Source organism: Urocitellus parryii, chromosome 7 (assembly GCF_045843805.1).
Source record: "Urocitellus parryii isolate mUroPar1 chromosome 7, mUroPar1.hap1, whole genome shotgun sequence".
NCBI lineage: Eukaryota > Metazoa > Chordata > Mammalia > Rodentia > Sciuridae > Urocitellus > Urocitellus parryii.
This window is the reverse complement of record NC_135537.1, coordinates 41,203,125-41,220,935: the sequence shown is the minus strand read 5'-3', so window position 1 is coordinate 41,220,935 and position 17,811 is coordinate 41,203,125. Positions and strand designations below refer to the sequence as shown.

General features: G+C 40.3%; 1 protein-coding gene and 1 long non-coding RNA gene across 7 annotated transcripts in view; one reads left to right on the top strand and one right to left on the bottom strand.

Annotated features, from left to right (window-relative positions):
• Positions 1 to 17,811, top strand: part of LOC113178931 (uncharacterized) — a 138,159-nt gene that overhangs the window by 75,953 nt on the left and 44,395 nt on the right. For all 6 annotated transcript variants that reach the window (XR_013343883.1, XR_013343886.1, XR_013343884.1 and 3 more), the window contains exons 2-3: positions 13,668 to 13,739; positions 17,513 to 17,683. This is a non-coding gene — a long non-coding RNA (uncharacterized LOC113178931). The remainder of the gene's footprint in view (positions 1 to 13,667; positions 13,740 to 17,512; positions 17,684 to 17,811) is intronic.
• The window catches only part of Cdh17 (cadherin 17), a 29,853-nt gene that overhangs the window by 669 nt on the left and 11,373 nt on the right, over positions 1 to 17,811 (bottom strand). The window contains exons 7-11 of the mRNA XM_077800425.1: positions 13,001 to 13,245; positions 9,231 to 9,361; positions 6,846 to 7,085; positions 2,221 to 2,337; positions 2,006 to 2,119 (exon numbers count right to left, since the gene is read on the bottom strand). Of these exons, the coding sequence (XP_077656551.1) occupies positions 2,006 to 2,119; positions 2,221 to 2,337; positions 6,846 to 7,085; positions 9,231 to 9,361; positions 13,001 to 13,245 (847 nt within the window). The remainder of the gene's footprint in view (positions 1 to 2,005; positions 2,120 to 2,220; positions 2,338 to 6,845; positions 7,086 to 9,230; positions 9,362 to 13,000; positions 13,246 to 17,811) is intronic.

Below are 17,811 nucleotides of genomic sequence, written 5' to 3'. Positions count from 1 at the left end.
ATACTTTAGGTGTAAATGGTCACAATCTTTTTTATGTGGTGCGTCAAACGTTTTAGGCGAGTGCTCTACCCCTGAGCCACAACCCTAGCCCCAAAAAAGGGACTGTAAAGGAAATTAATCTCAGTACATTTACAAGACAAATCATAGCAGAAAAGACTCGATGCTCAGAAGCCCATTAAGAATCTTGTAATAACCCCAACCTTCTTTCAAAAAGAATAACAGTATGAGGCAGGAAAGATGGTGGAATGAGACGGTCATCATTACCTTAGGTACACGTATGATTCCAGGAATGGTGTGATTCTATATTGTATACAACAATATAGAATTGAAAAATTGTGCTTCATTTATGTACACTGAATTGAAATGCATTCTGTTGTCATATATAAGTAGAATTAAAGAAGTATGAAATTGTAAGATCCCCTTAGTTCTACCCATATATGTACCCCCAACTTCATCCATTCATTAACTAGTTGTGGGATTAAAGGATTAAATAAGTGTGTAAGAAAACTGCTATCTGGTATATAAACTCAAAAACCCTTTCAAGGTAAGTGGGCAAAATAATAGTTGGAAGGGAGCTTGGTAAGGGAATGGGGCCTACAAGAGCCAGTTTCATTAGCGTGAAAGGTGTGTGGCGGGCAGTGGTCCTCAGGGAAGCACAGTCACTGTGCATGTTAGGGTGGGCTGCAACCATGTCATAAGGAGTTTGCACTGAAGGGTATAAAGAAAAGAAATCCTTTAGGCCTATAAATCATAGACTACCATGATCGTTTGGGTCATGAGACAAAAGACAAGAGGTAAAGAACAATCAAGAATACTCAGAACAGCCAGGCATGGTGGCACACGCCTGTAATTCCAGCATTTCGGGAGGCTGAGGCAGGAGGATCATGAGTTCAAAACCAGCCTCAGCAAATTTGAGGTGCTAAATAACTCGGTGAGACCCTGTCTCTAAGTAAAATACAAAAAAGGGCTGGGGATGTGGCTCTGAGTTCAATGCCTGGTACCCCCCCCCCCAAAAAAAGTAAAAATACAATAATCCCCATTCCCCTCTTTATTAGAGAAAGTATGTGAAACTGTTAACCCCTTCAGTCATGTGCACGTATGGTGAGGGTAACAACTGAAAAGGGTAATTACAATAGTAGGCGCTGAGTTGTTGGCAAAGAGCGCAAACTCAAAGAGGGAGCCAAGGCAGAGTCAAGGCAATGATGCAGTGGAGCTATTTTGGGTCAAAGAATCAGGGTCCAGCTGTGAAAATATACAGAGGGCAGGTTTGTCGCATTCCAGGCATGTCAGCACCTCCAGTGGAAAGCTAACGTCTACCTATTCCAGTAATGGCAGAGACTCTACCTCTGCGTCTCCCCAACCCTGGCCCAAGCACGCTGCGCCACCCATAGCTGGGCCCTGCAATGACATTACTTTTTCTTTCGTCCTGAAAGCTAGGTAACTAGCCTTAGAATATAATAATTTATGCTTTAAAGCTGGATAGGGTTTGGAGCTTTATGTCCCTCAGGGGTTCATGGTGCTATGAGGAGGTGGTGAGACCTTTGAATTGGGGTCTTGTGGAAGAAAGGTCTTCCAATTCTTCAGGGAATGCCCTCAAAGAGGACCTTGGAATGCCAGCCCTTTCCTCCTCTCTCATTTGTCCCCTGCTATGAAGTGAACAGCTTGGCTCTGCCACCACATGTTCCCTCCCCATGGACTCAAAAGCAAGAGGTCAATCAATTATGGATTGGAACCTCTGAATCAAATAAATCTTAAGTTATCATCTCCAGGATTTGAGACAGTATTGTTAAGCTGACACAAAGCCTCTTATATTCCCAAACTAAAAAGGCAATGATATGTATAGGGTTACTTAAAGCAATCTCTCCAAACCAATAAAGTTGGATGTGGTTGGTTGGAGATCTCCGACTTGTGCCTGGCTTGCCATGTGAGCATCCACCCAAGCAATCCACCAAGGCAGTCACTGAGAAGAACTTGTGTTTCTGGGGCCTAGAGAAGCTGTACTCACCAATGACTAGAAGGGTTGTCAAGAGTATACCAACGGCCATAGCCACAGTGGGCCTCCCTTCCTGTTTATCTACTGGTCGGAAACAACTTCCTTCCACGCATGGGCAGAAAGTAACTGAAAAAACCGAACAGTATTTGGTAGGATTAAATTTCAAGTACATGGTGCAAAATTCTACAAAGTCAAAAATCCTAAGTTGCCTGCAGTAAAATACCCACCTGGTAAAAAGACAGTCCCTTCCAAAGGTGGCCGACCCCCGTCATTAATGCGGATGGCGATTTTATAAAGTCTTTCTTCAAAGTTTGTGTGCTTGGTGGAGAGTCTGGCATGAGTGCCTGTCAAAACAGGGGAAAAGTGAATGAATGACATGAAAACACAACTTCTAGAGCCCTGGCTCACCAGGAAGAGAACTCAGCTTTGTATTGTATACAAAGTTGGGAAGTGGTTAGAGAGAAGTTAAATGACCCAAAGCCATCACCTACATCCTTTGAGTGAGTTGTCTCATAATGCTGAATGGTTAAAGCATCCTTTAAGTTCTCAATTCATGATTTCTAGGTAGAAACAAATACAATTCTTTCCAGTAGTTGGCTCTATAAGTGTTGCCCTAAACACTCAAGTAGCAAATATTAAGTGACACACGGGGTTAGATTCCTGTGAGCTTTCAGTCACAGCATTTTAATCAAGTGATGAACATATTAGCCAGAAACAGGCAGGAAACACACTTATTTAACATATATTGTTGACTCATTAACATTGAGCTCACAGCCAGCAGTGTCACACCCCCCACCTGAGGGCAGCTTATCATGTGTCCCTTCTCTCTAAGGTACAACACAGCCTTCTTTCACTTGGAACACTAGTTGGCACTTCACTCTGCTTTAGAGCCATTTAAATAACAAACCCCCCAAGGAAAAGCAGAAACATTCCCCAAACAAGGCTCTAAGTAGGTTGCTAAAGAACATTTGCCAAGAGTGTGAGCAAAATCCAGAGGCCAAGTATCACCTTATTCATCCTCAGCTGGGAGCATGCATTGTGCACTCTGCAGGGGTCCGTGAATGCAAAGCCTTTATTAAGTATTGGTTTGGGGGTTATAAATCTTAGCTAGACAATGATTTGTAAATATATACCCTATAAGTAATGAGAATTGATGTCTACAGCATGGTGTGTAGGGAGTACATAGGAGAGAACATCTGTAGAACTGATCCTGAGTTTCTAACCTGCTCCTCCTAAGCTCTGTGACACTGGTGAGTCACAGCATCAGTAGCCCTGAGAATCTCTTCACGTCCTGAAATAAGGGGATGTTATTCTGATGTTCAGAGTACTTCCCTTTCCCATTTTAGTTACTTTGCATTCTTAATTTTCTATAAGACTCACATTTCTAGAGACAGTTTTGATCTTGTTGCAACTCTCTATTCATATACATGCCTAGAAATTTTACAGAGTTTGGTGAAAGATTTTTAGATTTAATTTTGGCATACACTTTCATTTCTAGAAAAGATGGAATAACTGGGATCAGATTTAGCCATTTTTGGTAGATGGCAAAAGAACAAATTATGAAACCATAGTTTTAAAGACATTGGCTTTTAGACAACAAAGGACAACCATCCCTGAAAAATAGATGATGTAAGTCCTACCATTGCCTCTAGCTTACTACTTTAAAAGGTCCAGGCGTGACCTTGAATTGAGGCAATGGAGCTGAATAAGGAGATGGATATTAAGGCAACTGGAGTTCACAGAAGCAAGTACCTGGGAGACAGCACCTCTGTACGTACCAAAGTCCTTAACCAAGTATTGGTCAGAATATATATACATAAGGTAGCTCCATAAGACTGGGGAAAGAACCCCCTAATAGAACAATTAGAACAATCTTTATGAACTCCCAAGAACCAAAAACCTCATAATTCAAGGGGCATCAGGTAGAGTTCACAGAAGGGTTTTGCTTCAGACATTTGGAAAAATTTGCTCTAAAATAAAACATCGCCCTTGTCCCGCCTAACCAAACAAAATTGCTTAAAACTGATGCTTTCATGTTGTTTTAAAACACTTTCCAAGTAACTGAAGCTCAAGAATATTTATGGGAGTATAAAAACATTCAGCATCCAAATAACTTAATAAAAAAATTCAGACATCCAAGAACAGAAAAATGAGAAAGCAAGATGTCAAAATCGACCCAGAAATGACACATCATGAGAATGGTGGGCAAGGACAAGTTACTGTGGTCATATTCTGTTTAGGAAGCTAGAAGAAAGGTTGAGAATGTTATATTTAGACATGAAGACCCAAATTAGAGATTAAAAACTAAACAGTTTGAGATTTTCTGAAAAAATGAAATTAAATTCATTGATTTTTTTTTTCCCAATTTGATGTTAAAGTTGCATAAGCTATTAACAATGGAGACAAACCAAAAACGTTAAGGGTATCAGTGAGCAATGATGGACTTCAAGTGGCTTAAATACATGTATTGATTGCATTTCTGAAGAGGAAGAAAGCAAAAAAATATTAAATAATGAGTAATATTTTTCCAATTCTAATGAAAACTCTAAGCCCTTCTTCCAGAAAATCGGTAAACCTCAGGAACAAGAAAAATAAAATTACACCATAGCAGGTAATCAAGTTGCTTTAAAGGAAAACGGTCTCAAAAATTTTTAAAGTAGCTCAACCATATGTTCTCCAGTCATGATAGAATTAAATGAGAACCAGAAAGATGTATAAAATATTCTAAATATTTGGAAACTAAACAGGTCACAGAAGAAGTCTAAAGAAAAACTCTTCTGAACTAATGAAAATGAATACAGAGTATATAAAACTTTGCAGGATGCAGCTAAAATAAATTTATAGCAGATAAATTTATAGCACAAAATGCCTGATAAAAAAAATTTTCTAATTGTTACAGCTTCTACATTAATACAATAAGAATAAAATTAAGCACAATATAAGAAATAAGACCTAAACAATCAAATATAAAACTGATGAAATCAAAAGCTGGTTCTTTGAAAATGCCAATAAAATTAAATTTCTAACTAGATTTATCAGGAAAAAAATTTCTAACGTCAGAATGAATGACATCACTACATATCTGCAGATACTAAGATAATAAAATATGAATAACTGTATACCAACCCATTAGACAAATCAAACAAAATACATCATTTGAAAGATGTAAAAAACCTCAACCAAAAAGAAATTGAATTTGTCATTAAAATTTCATACACACAAACCCAGTTCCAATGTCGTCTTCACTAGTTAAGTCCTCTCAAGTTTTAAGGAAAAACTAATACCAATATGAATCAGTGGTTAAACTGGTTTAATCCCAGTTTAAAAAAAAAAAAAAAAGGACAGGAAGAAAAAATGTCGGTTCCAGATAACAAAACTTTCTAGGTAGAAAGATCTATAACTTTGCCGATTTATTTTTCAGGTTCCATAGGATATAAAATCAAAATCCAAAAATCAATTTTATTCCAATATTTTAGAAATATGAATATTAAAATGCCACTTAAAAGAGCATCAAAAATATGAAATAGGGGAAATTTTTCAAGAACTATACACTGAAATCTAAAACTTGCTAAGAGAAATTAATGGAGAACTAAATAACATGGCAACATATGCCTTGTTCCCAAACTAGAAGACTGGCCCAAGTCCCATAGATTCAGTACAGTCCAATCACAATCTCTGCAGGCTTCTCTCAGTAGAAATGGACACACTACATCCTGACATCTACATAGAAATGCAAACCAGCTAGAAGAGATTACACAATTTTGAAAAAGGATAGTGGCAAAATTCTACCTAATCTCAAGTCTTATAGAGCCATGGTAATCAAGATAGACACAGATCAATGAAACAAAGGAAAGTTCTGAAACAGATCCATGTATATATACCTACTCAATTTTTGCTAAAGTTGCCAACATAGTCCAGTGTGGGAAAAGTACAGTTTTTAAATGGTGTTAGCTCTAATAAAAATATGCCTTGATCTTTACCACATATCCTATATAAAAACAGATGAATTTTAGGGATGCATGAAAGCTAAACTATAAAATTCAAGGGAAGAAGACAGTGAAATTTTAGTGACCTTGGAATTGGCAAAATTTTTTCAACATTAGAAAAATTATACCAACTAAATCATTTAAAAAGCTTTAAAATCTTAAAACACTGCTGTAAGAAGAAAATGCCATTTCCTGGGAGAAAATACTTATAATTTCATTTTCCAGCACAGATCTTTTATATTATATACAAATTACATTATACTGTATGCATGTATGAATACATAACAATGAATCCCACTAGTATGTATAATTATAAGGCACCAATAAGTTTTATATATATATTTTTTCAAATAGTAACTTCTGGAAGTAGAGAACAACTCACAATTTTAAATATCTGACAAAGCACATGCATCTACTACATGTAGATGCCTACAATTCAAAAATAGAAGCCAATTTTTAAAAAAATGGAAACAATATCTGACCATAAACTTCACCACCACAGTTAAATCAGCTCACAAAAAGATGCTTTACTCATTAGTCATAAGGGAAATATAAATTAAAATCTTTTAAGATGCTACTCTACACTCATTAGAATGGCTAAAATTAAACTGAGCATAGCAAGTGTTAGGGAGAACTCTGGATCACGCTCATACATCAATGGGAATAAAAAATGTTAATTTGGGACACAGTTTGACAATTTCTCAACTGACTTAGCCATGAAAAAAAAAATGAAAGGACATATCCCTACAAAATACTTGTGCACAAATATTTCTTTCTGGAACATGGAAGCAGATCTGTGTTGAGGCAAATAAAACTTCATTTCATCATCTATCAATGTTTTCCTCAATAGAGTTTTGACAACTCACCGTTGATTTTGGAAACTTCCCAGTCATTTTTTAAGTTTTCACTGCTAAGGGCAAATGTAAACTGGGGACCCCGAAATGACTGCTGGTCATCATCAGTGGCCTCAAAAATGACACTTCCAGGTGCAGTGAGAGGATGGCAGATAAACAGGCCCGTGTAGTCCTTGGCGAGCCGTGGGGGGTTGTCATTCACGTCCGTGAGAGTCAGGTGGAAGTTCGATGTGGACTTCAAAGATGACCCGCCTAAGAAATTGAATTATTGGAATATGGTATCAGCGTGCTCATTTTCTTCTCAGTAACAAAGAATATTTTTTTAAAAAGGCATTTTTTAATGTCTAATGAGGTGTAGAAAGAAACTTATAGTAGTAATAAAACCAAGCTTTTGATTCTAAAAGTTCTGTGCTGAATGTCACATTTCAAAATATATTTTTGTTTTAAAAAAAAAAAACTGTATATTTATGGGTGAGAAGACTGAGGCTCAGAAGTTGTGTGGCTTACCCACAGCTAGTGAGTGGTAGAAAGGCTTCCGATCCAGGAGTCTAATGCCCACAGCCTTCATGACTCCTTAGCACTACTTTAGGCATGAAAGTCCAGTTTTCTAAGCCTCAATTCTTCCGCTGAGAAACATGTAGCTTTGTGAGAATCTCACATGTGCGTGAATGTTCTAGAACATAGTAAAGTCTGCACAAATATTTATCATGCTATAGAGATGAAAAACATGTCCTCTGCTGCAGGGCCAGTGGGTAGCTGTGTGATCTTGGTTAAGTTTTTTAATTTCTCAGTGCATTGGTCTCCTTGGACATGAAACTGGGTCCGCTGTAGAACCTTCCGATGTGTTACATGAGGAGTAAGTTGTTATGCTAAGTGCGTGGAAAGGGACAATGGGTGCAATGTAAACATGGACCATCTTTTCCCTGCCATCAAACAAGATTCCAGTTTCCCTCTGCTTCAGTTCCAGTAAGCCCTGTTTTCTTGCCCCTTCTCTGATTCCAGGAAAGCCTGTTTTCTAGCTTCTCCACTGTCTTCTACACCCTGGCTGCTCTGCACCAGAGAAAAATCCCCTGGTGTTCTTGAAGTCATTTTGTCTGTTTACTTTGTTTCAGTGCCAACAACTGAAAATGGAACGGGGTTTTGGACTGTGGTCTTGAATCCTGAGACTTATAAAATGTGAGAAGCCCTTCGGACACATAGAAGTGAAGTGTTGATCCCCAGGGCATGACGTAGGGGAGCATGAGGCAGAGGAGCTCCGCCAGAAACTTCCTGCTGATTAACGGGGAGCTTTTAAATCAAGAGTTAAATGTATACAATGTGATAGTGGAATGCGCTCAACCCGAGGCGACCGACAGGGCCCGTCCACTCGCACGTTCGTTCCGAAGTTGGCACTCGGTTCTGCATCTCTGTCCGCTTCAGTTTAACTTGATTGCTGTGATTTTTTTCTTAATCTTTTCACCTACATGGTCCATTTCTATGATTCCCTTCTCTGTTCCCCATTCCAGCCTCCAAACTCAAGCTTCACATTTTTAAAAATGTATTTACGGTCTAAAGCTATATTCAGTAGTAACTTGTTCAATTATCTTTTTTGGGGAAGCCACATTGATATCTCTAGTTAATTACAGCATCTGATCTGCATAATTCCTACTGTATATTGGAAAAATTCATTTAAATGCACAGAAACTCCAATTTTAGTCACCAGCCTTATCACTCACAAGTATACTATTTCTGTTTACTTTCATCTTACTCTTGAAAAATCCCCTAGAATTCAACATTCAGAACCAGTGGGCGACACCTATCAACCACAACTGAATTAAATGGATGCAAAGATCATGTAGAGATGGCTCAAGCATCCTGAGCATATCTGTGCAAAGTCTTCTCTCAAAAGTTCACCCTGTTTCATCACAACAGATACCCTGGCCTCCCCCAACCTACTGAAGCAGAATCTCCAAAGGTGGACTCCTGGCTCTCTATTGCCAAGCTTGCCTGGTAATTCTGATGCATATCAAAGCAGAAAGAATTCCATAAAACATTAGAAGCAGAACTTCTAAAAGGGTAAGACCTGAGGAGCTACAATGTAAGTCTCAAGGACAAGTCAGAGGACTACTGGTCCGACTTGGCTCCCAGGAGACATCTACAACTACTTCTTTGGAGGAGGCAGGGCAGCCAGGAGCCCCCAAAGAGAAAGCAACACCCCTGAAGCCCAGCCAGCCTTCAGGGACACAGCTTGTTTCTGCCTTTAACAAAACCAGAGAAGGGGGAGTGCTCCTACACTTTGGCCCCTTCTAGTTGTTCCAGTATAGTGGTTTCACCTTGAGTTTCTCACACTCTCCAGTTTTATTGCTCATTTCTATTGATGCATCCCGTCCCCCCCCCCACCTGATTTATTTTGCTTACCTACTTCAGTGGCCACGACTTGTACCCGATACACACTTTCTGCTTCCCTGTCCAGCGGAGCCACACTAAAGATCTCACCAGTGACGGGGTCAATTTTAAGCCAACCTCTTGTGTCCCCGCTCAGTGAATATCTTCATAAAATGAACAGAGCAGAAAGCCGCATGACTATGCATGAAAAGAAAATTTGCACACTGCCACACTACGTCTACATTATCACTAGTATATTTACACCATTAAAAGACTCGTTATCTCATCTTTTCAATTGCAATTTCACATCTTTCAAAGGATTTGCTCATCCTTGCAAAGCGGCGTTTGCTTTTTAGGAAAGGTCTAGTTGCAAGTGTGGTAAGAACATTTTATGCATTCCTGGTAATCAAAGAACACAAATTAAAGCAACCTGGAAGCATATTTTAAAATCTCTCAGCAAATTGCCCCCTCTAAGGAAACCGTAGCACCCAGTGATGAAGACATTGGGTAAGATGGGTAGATAAACATAGACTGCTGGTGACACCATGAATCTCTCATTCAAGAATCATCAGTTGAGAGCTACCATCAGGCAGCACACCAACAGAGGGTTCATGCCAGTGGAGGAGGCTGACACAGAAACAGATAATTACCAAAAAGTGTGGTACATACAATGGAAGGGGTCCACTGGCATCTCAGGAAAATTTATGGCAATCTGAAGTCTTCTCTGAAGGTGATATTAAAACGGGCAAGAAGGGTGCTTCAAGCAGGACAGGTTGCACAAGCTAGAGCAGAGAGGCCAAGGATAGCTTGCTGTGTGAGACACAACAGCAGTGCTGGAATACACACTGAAGCAGGGGGTGGAAAGAGATGAGGCCACAGATTTGAACGTTGTCCCAGAGGGAGGGGAGGGCGACCACCCTATGGTGGTAAGTGGAAATGAAACCCACTGGGAGAGGTATGAAAGACGAATTTGCGAGACAAGCCCCGAATCACAGGAAGACCAATGAGTACAACACATCAAATCCATAGAGATGTGCATATATTTAGACCAAATTCTCTCTCTCTCGGAACATTTACCTAAACATATGATAGAAGTTAAAAAATTAAATGCTCACATATATTCAAAATATTTTCTATGATGAAAAATGCTGAAAACAGCCAACTTGTCCAGGAGTAAAACAATGATCAAAATTCTGCTTAAATTTTTCCCTTTTAAGTATACTGTATAGGCCAACCACAGTTACATGGGTGCTGAACAAGAAATCCTCTGTATTTGGATTTCACTGTGAAAGAAGTGAGAACTTTTCTGAGGGCTTGGAAAGAGGAGTTGGGTGATTTGGCTTGCTTTTTAAAAAATATTAGTTATGCATGATATTATATATATAAAATGTCAAAATTTATTCTAATGTATACATATATAATGGATTATACTTTCTCATTCTTCTGGTTGTACATGATGTAGAATTACATTAGCTGTGTAATCTCATAGGCAAATAGGATAGTAACATCCTGTTCATTCTACTATCTTTCCTATTCCCATACCCCCTTCATTCCCCTTTGTCTAATCCAAAGTACTTCTATTCTTCCCTATTCTCCCCCTTACTGTGAGGTAGCATCCCCATATCAGAGATAACATTCAGCCTTTGTTTTTTGGGGGGATTGGCTTATTTCACTTAGCATGATATTCTCCAGCTCCATCCATTTACTAGCAAATGGCATAATTTCATTCTTCTTTAAGGCTAGATAATATTCCATTGTGTATATATGCCACATTTTCTTTATCCATTCATCTGTGGAAGGGCACCTAGATTTGTTCTGTAGTTTAGCTATTGTGAATTGAGCTGCTATAAATATTGATGAGGGTGTGTCACTGTAGTATGCCAATTTTAAGTCCTTTGCATATAAACCAACAATAAATGCTGATGAGGATACGGGGAACAAAGTACACTCATACACTGCTGGTGGAACTGCAAATTGGTACAACCACTATGGAAATCAGTATAGAGACTCTCCAGAAAACTTGGAATGGCTTGCTTTCTTTAAAAGCTCACTGTGACTACAGAACAGTGAATTGCCTCAGTACAGTACAGAGCAGTATGGTAGGAGCAAGGGTGGCTTCAGAGCCGAGAGGTCAGTGGCTTGGTACATGTCGGAGGGAGTGAGAATCATTAGGATTCTGGGTATATTTCAACAAAAGAATCTATTACATTTGCTGATGAATTCTAAAATGTATGGAGCTGGAGAATTAAATTATCCAAGCAAAAACTTGAGGCATCCCTAATTCTTTACTAACTTATTACTGGCATCTGAACGGACTGATCATTCCCAAGATACTCTTTTCATTTGTCCTTCAGGACCAGGTCTTGCCCCGTTTCCCTCACTGACCTCAACTACAACTTCCTGGTAGGTAGATGCTTTCCCTGATCCATCAGAGAAATGTTCTTAGTTGTTTTCATTTTTTCCCCCTTAAAAACTAAATTTTTTCTTCACTTGTTTTGGACCAACGATTTTTATAGCATTTTCAGGAAGGAGGTAGAAGCATTTGTTAGACAATACATGGCTGTATAATTTATAAATTTTTCTCCCCAGCCTAATCTGTGACTGATAGTATAGCATAGATACTGTGCTTTATATCTAGTAGAACCTGTTTCTTTTTCTCTTTACAAAACTGGAGAAGTAGAGAGTAAAACAGCAGGATGCTAACTTTTCTCCTAGCTTTGGTTTGAGTTTGTCCCCCAAGGGTTCATGTATTGGGAGGTGGGGCCTTTGGTAAGTGGGGCAGAGAGAGAGAGAGATCCTTGGGTCAACTGGCTAGTGCCCTCAGAAGGGATTGTGGAACCCCATCTGTCCAGCTTCCTACCAGGCACTATGATGTCTTCCCCTTGCACAGGCTCCTGTGATGTGGTACATCCATGAAGTTAGCCTGCCTCAGGTATTTGGTTCTGGTAATAAAAAATGGACTAATATATGCCATGACTGATAATCCAAAAAGATATTAAAATTCATTCTAAATACCTAAAGGACAACTCAGTGGAATGAATGATTACCCTCAGAAGTTTAGAGAAACATGGGAAATTGTCATTTATAACCACATGTATATTAAGTCACACTAGTGGCAAAACTAACACTTATTATGGCCTAGATACAGAAAATGTCATACAATAGAAGCAAAAGATCCAAGTTCAAGACCTATCCATATGATTAACTGTACGATATTAAAGACTGTACCATTTAGTTATGTATATACATATCTTGAGCAAATGATCATTGCACATTTTTAAGGCAAATCCATACGAGTCCTATTCCACTTTAAAAAAATGACTGAGCATTACTAAGATGGAAATTGTAATACATTTTGTTTAGCCACCTCATCTTGAACATTGGCTCCTCCATGGGTGGGGTGTGGAATGAGTCTTGCTGCCTAGGCAAGGTCTCTGGAAAGCCTAAGAATATAAGCATCCTACAACCAGAAGATTCTCTTAACTACCTACAGTGGCCTCATCTATTAGTTGGGCTTTTGCTTCCTTCTATTTTGGGCTGGAACCTCTTCCCAGCCTCTATGACTGGCTTAGACACAGGGCCTGGCTCTGGCTCACCCAGTGTGTAGGAGGTGAAGTCCACGCCTTCCACTCACCAGCCCTTGGCTGGAGCCAAACCTGTTGTTGCCTAGTCAAGGCCACAGACCTGCCTCTGGCTGCTGGGTCAGGAGACAGCCCTGGAGCCAGTGCACCTTCCCCTCCCTCCCTCATCCCCTTTGGCTGTGGTTGCCCCAGGCCCTAAGGACACCCAGCCCTAGTTTGTACCTGATGTGCAGACCCTCAGGATCCCTGGCAGTCACGTTGCCCACTTTAGTGTTAATGGCAACATCTTCTCCGACTTTTGCTTGGAATACATCCTGGGAAAATACGGGTGCTTCATTCACATCTGTTAAAATAAGCTTGAACGAGGCAAAAGAGCTTGCGTTGTACGTCACACCAGATACAAGAGGCTCAGGATTTTCTGCTTTGAACACAATGTTGGAGAAGGCTGCCGTTTCAAAATCAAGAGGCTGTAGAGAGAGAAAAAAGAGGGGTTATATTCCATACCTTAAAAGGATCATTCCCTCTAAACCTTTAAAAATCTCATACAGAGTAGTAGTTCTTTAATCCAGCATCAGTTGTTCTGCCTCCCAGAATAGCAGAACCATGAAAAAGTCTTACCTGCAGAGTTTCCAATATGCTAATGTGCATTGTGACTTTCCTCAAATGCACTCGGCCCTGGGAGACTTCATTCATTCACCAGAAACTTATTGATTTTCTCAAGACGGTTCTCAGAGGACGGTTTGTAAAATGCTACAGAGATTCCTACTTTGTATGGAGAAATCTTTTCAGGTGACCTCAGGACCCAAGTTCCCAAATAAAAGACTTTAAACTCAGGGAGGATGGGAAAAGAGAGCAGATAAAATTAATAGATGATTTGCTGTCTTTCCAGGCCGTACCGGATGTGACCAGGAATGGAAATCAAGAAACCAGTTTCAGTTTAGGATGAAGAAGAATTTAGCAGGTAGGATTACCAACAGTAGAAAGAGCTGCATGATAAGTTCCCCGCTCTGGAAGTTCCTAGGCACAGGCTTAACAACATGTGGCAATTAGCACAGAAGGGAAAAAAGAAAATTATCATATAAGCAGATAGTTCTATGGGACCTGTATGGTCTCTCTCAAAGCAGGGTCTCCAAGAACCTATAGGGAAATTCTCCTGCCAAGAATAGACAACCCCAGCTGAGGTTGTTGAACCCCCTTGGAACTAAAATCTAAATATTTTTCTGTAATGTATGTGTGTCTTTTGGGGGGGAGGAGGAACTTTATCAGATTCTCAAAGGGACCTCAAAGTATGAAGGAACCAATGTCCAACAGATCCATCTTGGGTAATGGAAACTGCACTACACTATCCACTTTTCCAAGATTTCTTGGTGAACTGACCCTTAAAAACTAGAAGTTAAAAATTAAGGTTTAACACTTGCAATATCTTTTCATGAAGAGAAAAACTGAAGTGGGATGGCATTGGCCAGCTGCCCTTCCAAACAACTGAAGCTATTCTTCCCCTCCACCAGGGTTTGGCTCAATGGTGTCCTCTTCATGTCTTCCCTGATTCCTACCCTCTAACTGTACCTAAACCAGGACTCGAACAGTTAGTGAGGATCCAGAAACACTAAACAAACAGTTCCCTAAGAGGAAGAATTATGTTCCTCCTCACTTCCCACCTCGTCCCTGACATGCAGTAGCCTTAGTACATCGGTCAGGAGATGCAGTGAGAAGAAAGGTTTGGGCCTTGAGGGCTCCAATGGAGAGGAGACTCTGGAGGCCATTCCCTCCTTCTAGAAACCCTTCTCCCCATGCACAACTCTGCCTTAGTTTAGGGCAATGGGAAGACTGTCTTGTGAAAGAGGAAGAATTATGTAACTCATAGTCATTTGAGATAGAAAAAGCACCGACATTTTTTAAATGATATAAAATTCTATAAGCCATCCAGGGTGTGAAAGGGGTTGTTCCTAGAAATAAGCACCTACTATCTGCAAAGAATGGCCCCTTGATGACCTCTGGATCACTGCACATATCTGGTGGGGCCCTCACTTAGAGGCCCATGATCTCCCCATCTCGGGGGATGATGCTAATGGTATCCAACTGAAATATAGCCCTGATGGACCCAGAAGGAAGGTCCCAAAGTCAAGACTAAAGGACAAAAATAGATGGGACTTGAAATTCATTAACCACTACCATATGGGCTAAGGACACTCTTTGTTCCTTATGGGTACAGTCAAGCCCAGTCTCAAGCAGGTGGCAGAGGAGGCCTGTCCATCCTCGCCACCCAACGGATCTTGAATCTCCCGACTGGCTTTTCCATACCATCTCTATAGTCCAAGAGGCAAAGGGATAAAGAAATGAGGAAAGTATTTCTGCAAGTGGGAAGCAGCCAGTTACCAGAATAGAATGTGTGAGACTGAGAGGAGACAGAGATGGCTGTGTACATCAAGGCAAAGAGCTGGGCCTTTGATTGTCGATGTCAGATTCCTGTCTTAGAAAGATGGATCTAGGAACAATGCATGAGGGCTGGGTTCAAACCAGGGAGTGGAGAAGAGTCAGGAGATAGTATCAGTGCCCCTTACACATTTAAGGAATGGGAGGAACTAATGACAAAGGAGCAGCCTAACATTGGATATTCCATCTGCTTTACTTCCACACTTGAATAACACCCAACCAAATCTGCCAGGGAAAGAATTAGAAACGAAAGGTACTAAATTAGCCAATGATAATTCAGCAAAGCGAAATCAAGGCCAAGTCTCATTAAGCCACACTATGGCCTTTCATGACAGGGGGTGTGCGGCAAAGTCACGATAAGAGACCATCACAGCCTCTTGGGATGCACCCATTGGGTAAACTAAAACACCTGCTCCTGTCACAATGTGCCTGAGGGGTCGAGCCAGTGATTTAGATGCAACATGAAAAAAAAGGCTGAGGAAGAAGAGCCAAGATGGGGAATATTTAACATTTTCACCCAAGGAGGGAGATGAGAAAGAGGGCACATTAGGCGACACTGGAACTGGTTAAAAAAATAGTCATGAATCAAGAATTCAAAAGTACCAGCCACAATGGAGCAGGGACAAAATTTGCATTTAAAAATTCAAAGCAAAACCCTGAGTTTCAAAGAAGGGGGTCCCAGAAAGAGGTATGATGACCCAGGCAGGGCTCAAAGAAATGTCCTTCCTAATCAACACCTGCTTAGCCACAGAGCCATGAATTTCTGCAACTTGCTTAATCTGAAGAATCACCTGGGGCATTGTCAAAACTCTTGGTTTCCGGGCTTTCCCCTGGAGAGGCTGAAGCAGCAGTCCCTGGCATGCCCTTCAACTCTTAAATCAGGCAAGTTTGGTCCCCTTAGGCAAGAGGGAAAGCACACCTGTCAACAGATTCCCAGCTCTATTCAATCAGAATTAAGGTAGTGCCAGACATTTATACAGTTGGCTACATGCAGGATGCTGTGTGAAAAGCTCTGTATGTATTTTCACACTTCATTCTACACTATCCTTATGAGGATGGTGCTTACCATTTTACCTATTTTTATAGAATGGAAAACTAGAGGCCTTCAAGGTTACATCATTTGGTCAAGGTCACAGAGCTAGTAAGTGGCAATGCCAGGCCTTGCAGAAATCACTTCCTGAGAGGACTCAGAAGCCCAGGTCAAATTCCCAGCTCTGCCATTATGGGGAAGCCTGACATCATATTACTGTGAACTTGTCTATACAACAGGGCTTACTCCTGCCTCCTTCCATCAGGGGCAGTGTGAGAAGTACAGGGCACAGGATCCTTCATGAAGGAAAATGATAGAAGTTGTCAGGCATGAATTCCTCAGTGAAATTTCCTTGTAATTTATAGAAGAAAAATCTCCCCCAGGATAGAGCTCTCTAGGGATTAAGGGAAGATAGTGACCTGCCCACCTGTAATTCAGATAATAGAATTCTGCCTCTGATAGGTTTCTTAATCATAATTCTGAGAACTGGGGACATCTCGGTGACACAATGTTTGTCTAGCATGCGTGTTTGTAGTGCCTTGATGGCTTCATAGGGACACAGAAATAAGACTAAGGCCTCCTTAAGAAACCACATTATATTTTAATTTAAAATATTTTGGCAAAACAGTAGGAATACCCATATTAGTCACTTTTTTCTGCATTCTGTGGGCTGACATGTGGTGCCTCCTGATCTAAAATCCATACCTGATGATTGGTTTTTACTCAGCATTGGAAACATCTTAATTTGAGGTCCATACCCCAGAGATAGCTACTACAGTCCTCTAGCTAGCACCACCTCAATCAGCACTAGAAGTCTTGTTAATTTGCAAAGTGATCTTACAAGAGATTTTCTTAGTGATACTTTTGCTATTAAAGATCCTTAATCTGGCTGAGCATGGTAGCATATGCCTGTAATCCTAGCAACTCATGAGGCTGAGGGAGGAGGATCACAAGTTCAAGGCCAGCCTCAGCAACTCAGTGAAGTCCTAAGCAACTTAGTAAGGCCCCTATGTTAAAAAAAAAATAAAAATAAAAAAATAAAAAGGACTGAGGATGTAAGCACCCATAGGTTCAATCCCTAGTACAAGAATAAAAATAATCCAAAATAAATTCTGAGTTTTGTTACAGAGAGTCTCTCTTGGGACTGGGGCTGTAGCCCAATGGTAGAGCAAGTGCTTAACATATGAGATCCTGGGTTCGATCACTGGCACTGCTAAAAACAACAACAAAAAACTTTCAAAGACTGCCTCTCTCTTGATCTTTGCCAACAGGTGCATACATCTTTGGCTGGCCCAGCAGCTTGTGCTGAACACAGTTCCAGGGCTCTACTTGTGTTCTCAAGATCATCTTCTTGGCATGGTCAGACAACTCCTACTGCCGGAGTGCTGTTATCACAGTGTTCAAAGGACAGAAAGCCTGGACTTCTGAAGCCCAAACCACAGGTTTTGTGATGTGACTGTTAATTATATACAGGAAAGATTTCAATTTCTCCTTCAGTTAAGCAAAATTTATTGAACTGCAGTATATGCCAGGCAATATTCTAAACATTTGAAATATAACCACATACAGA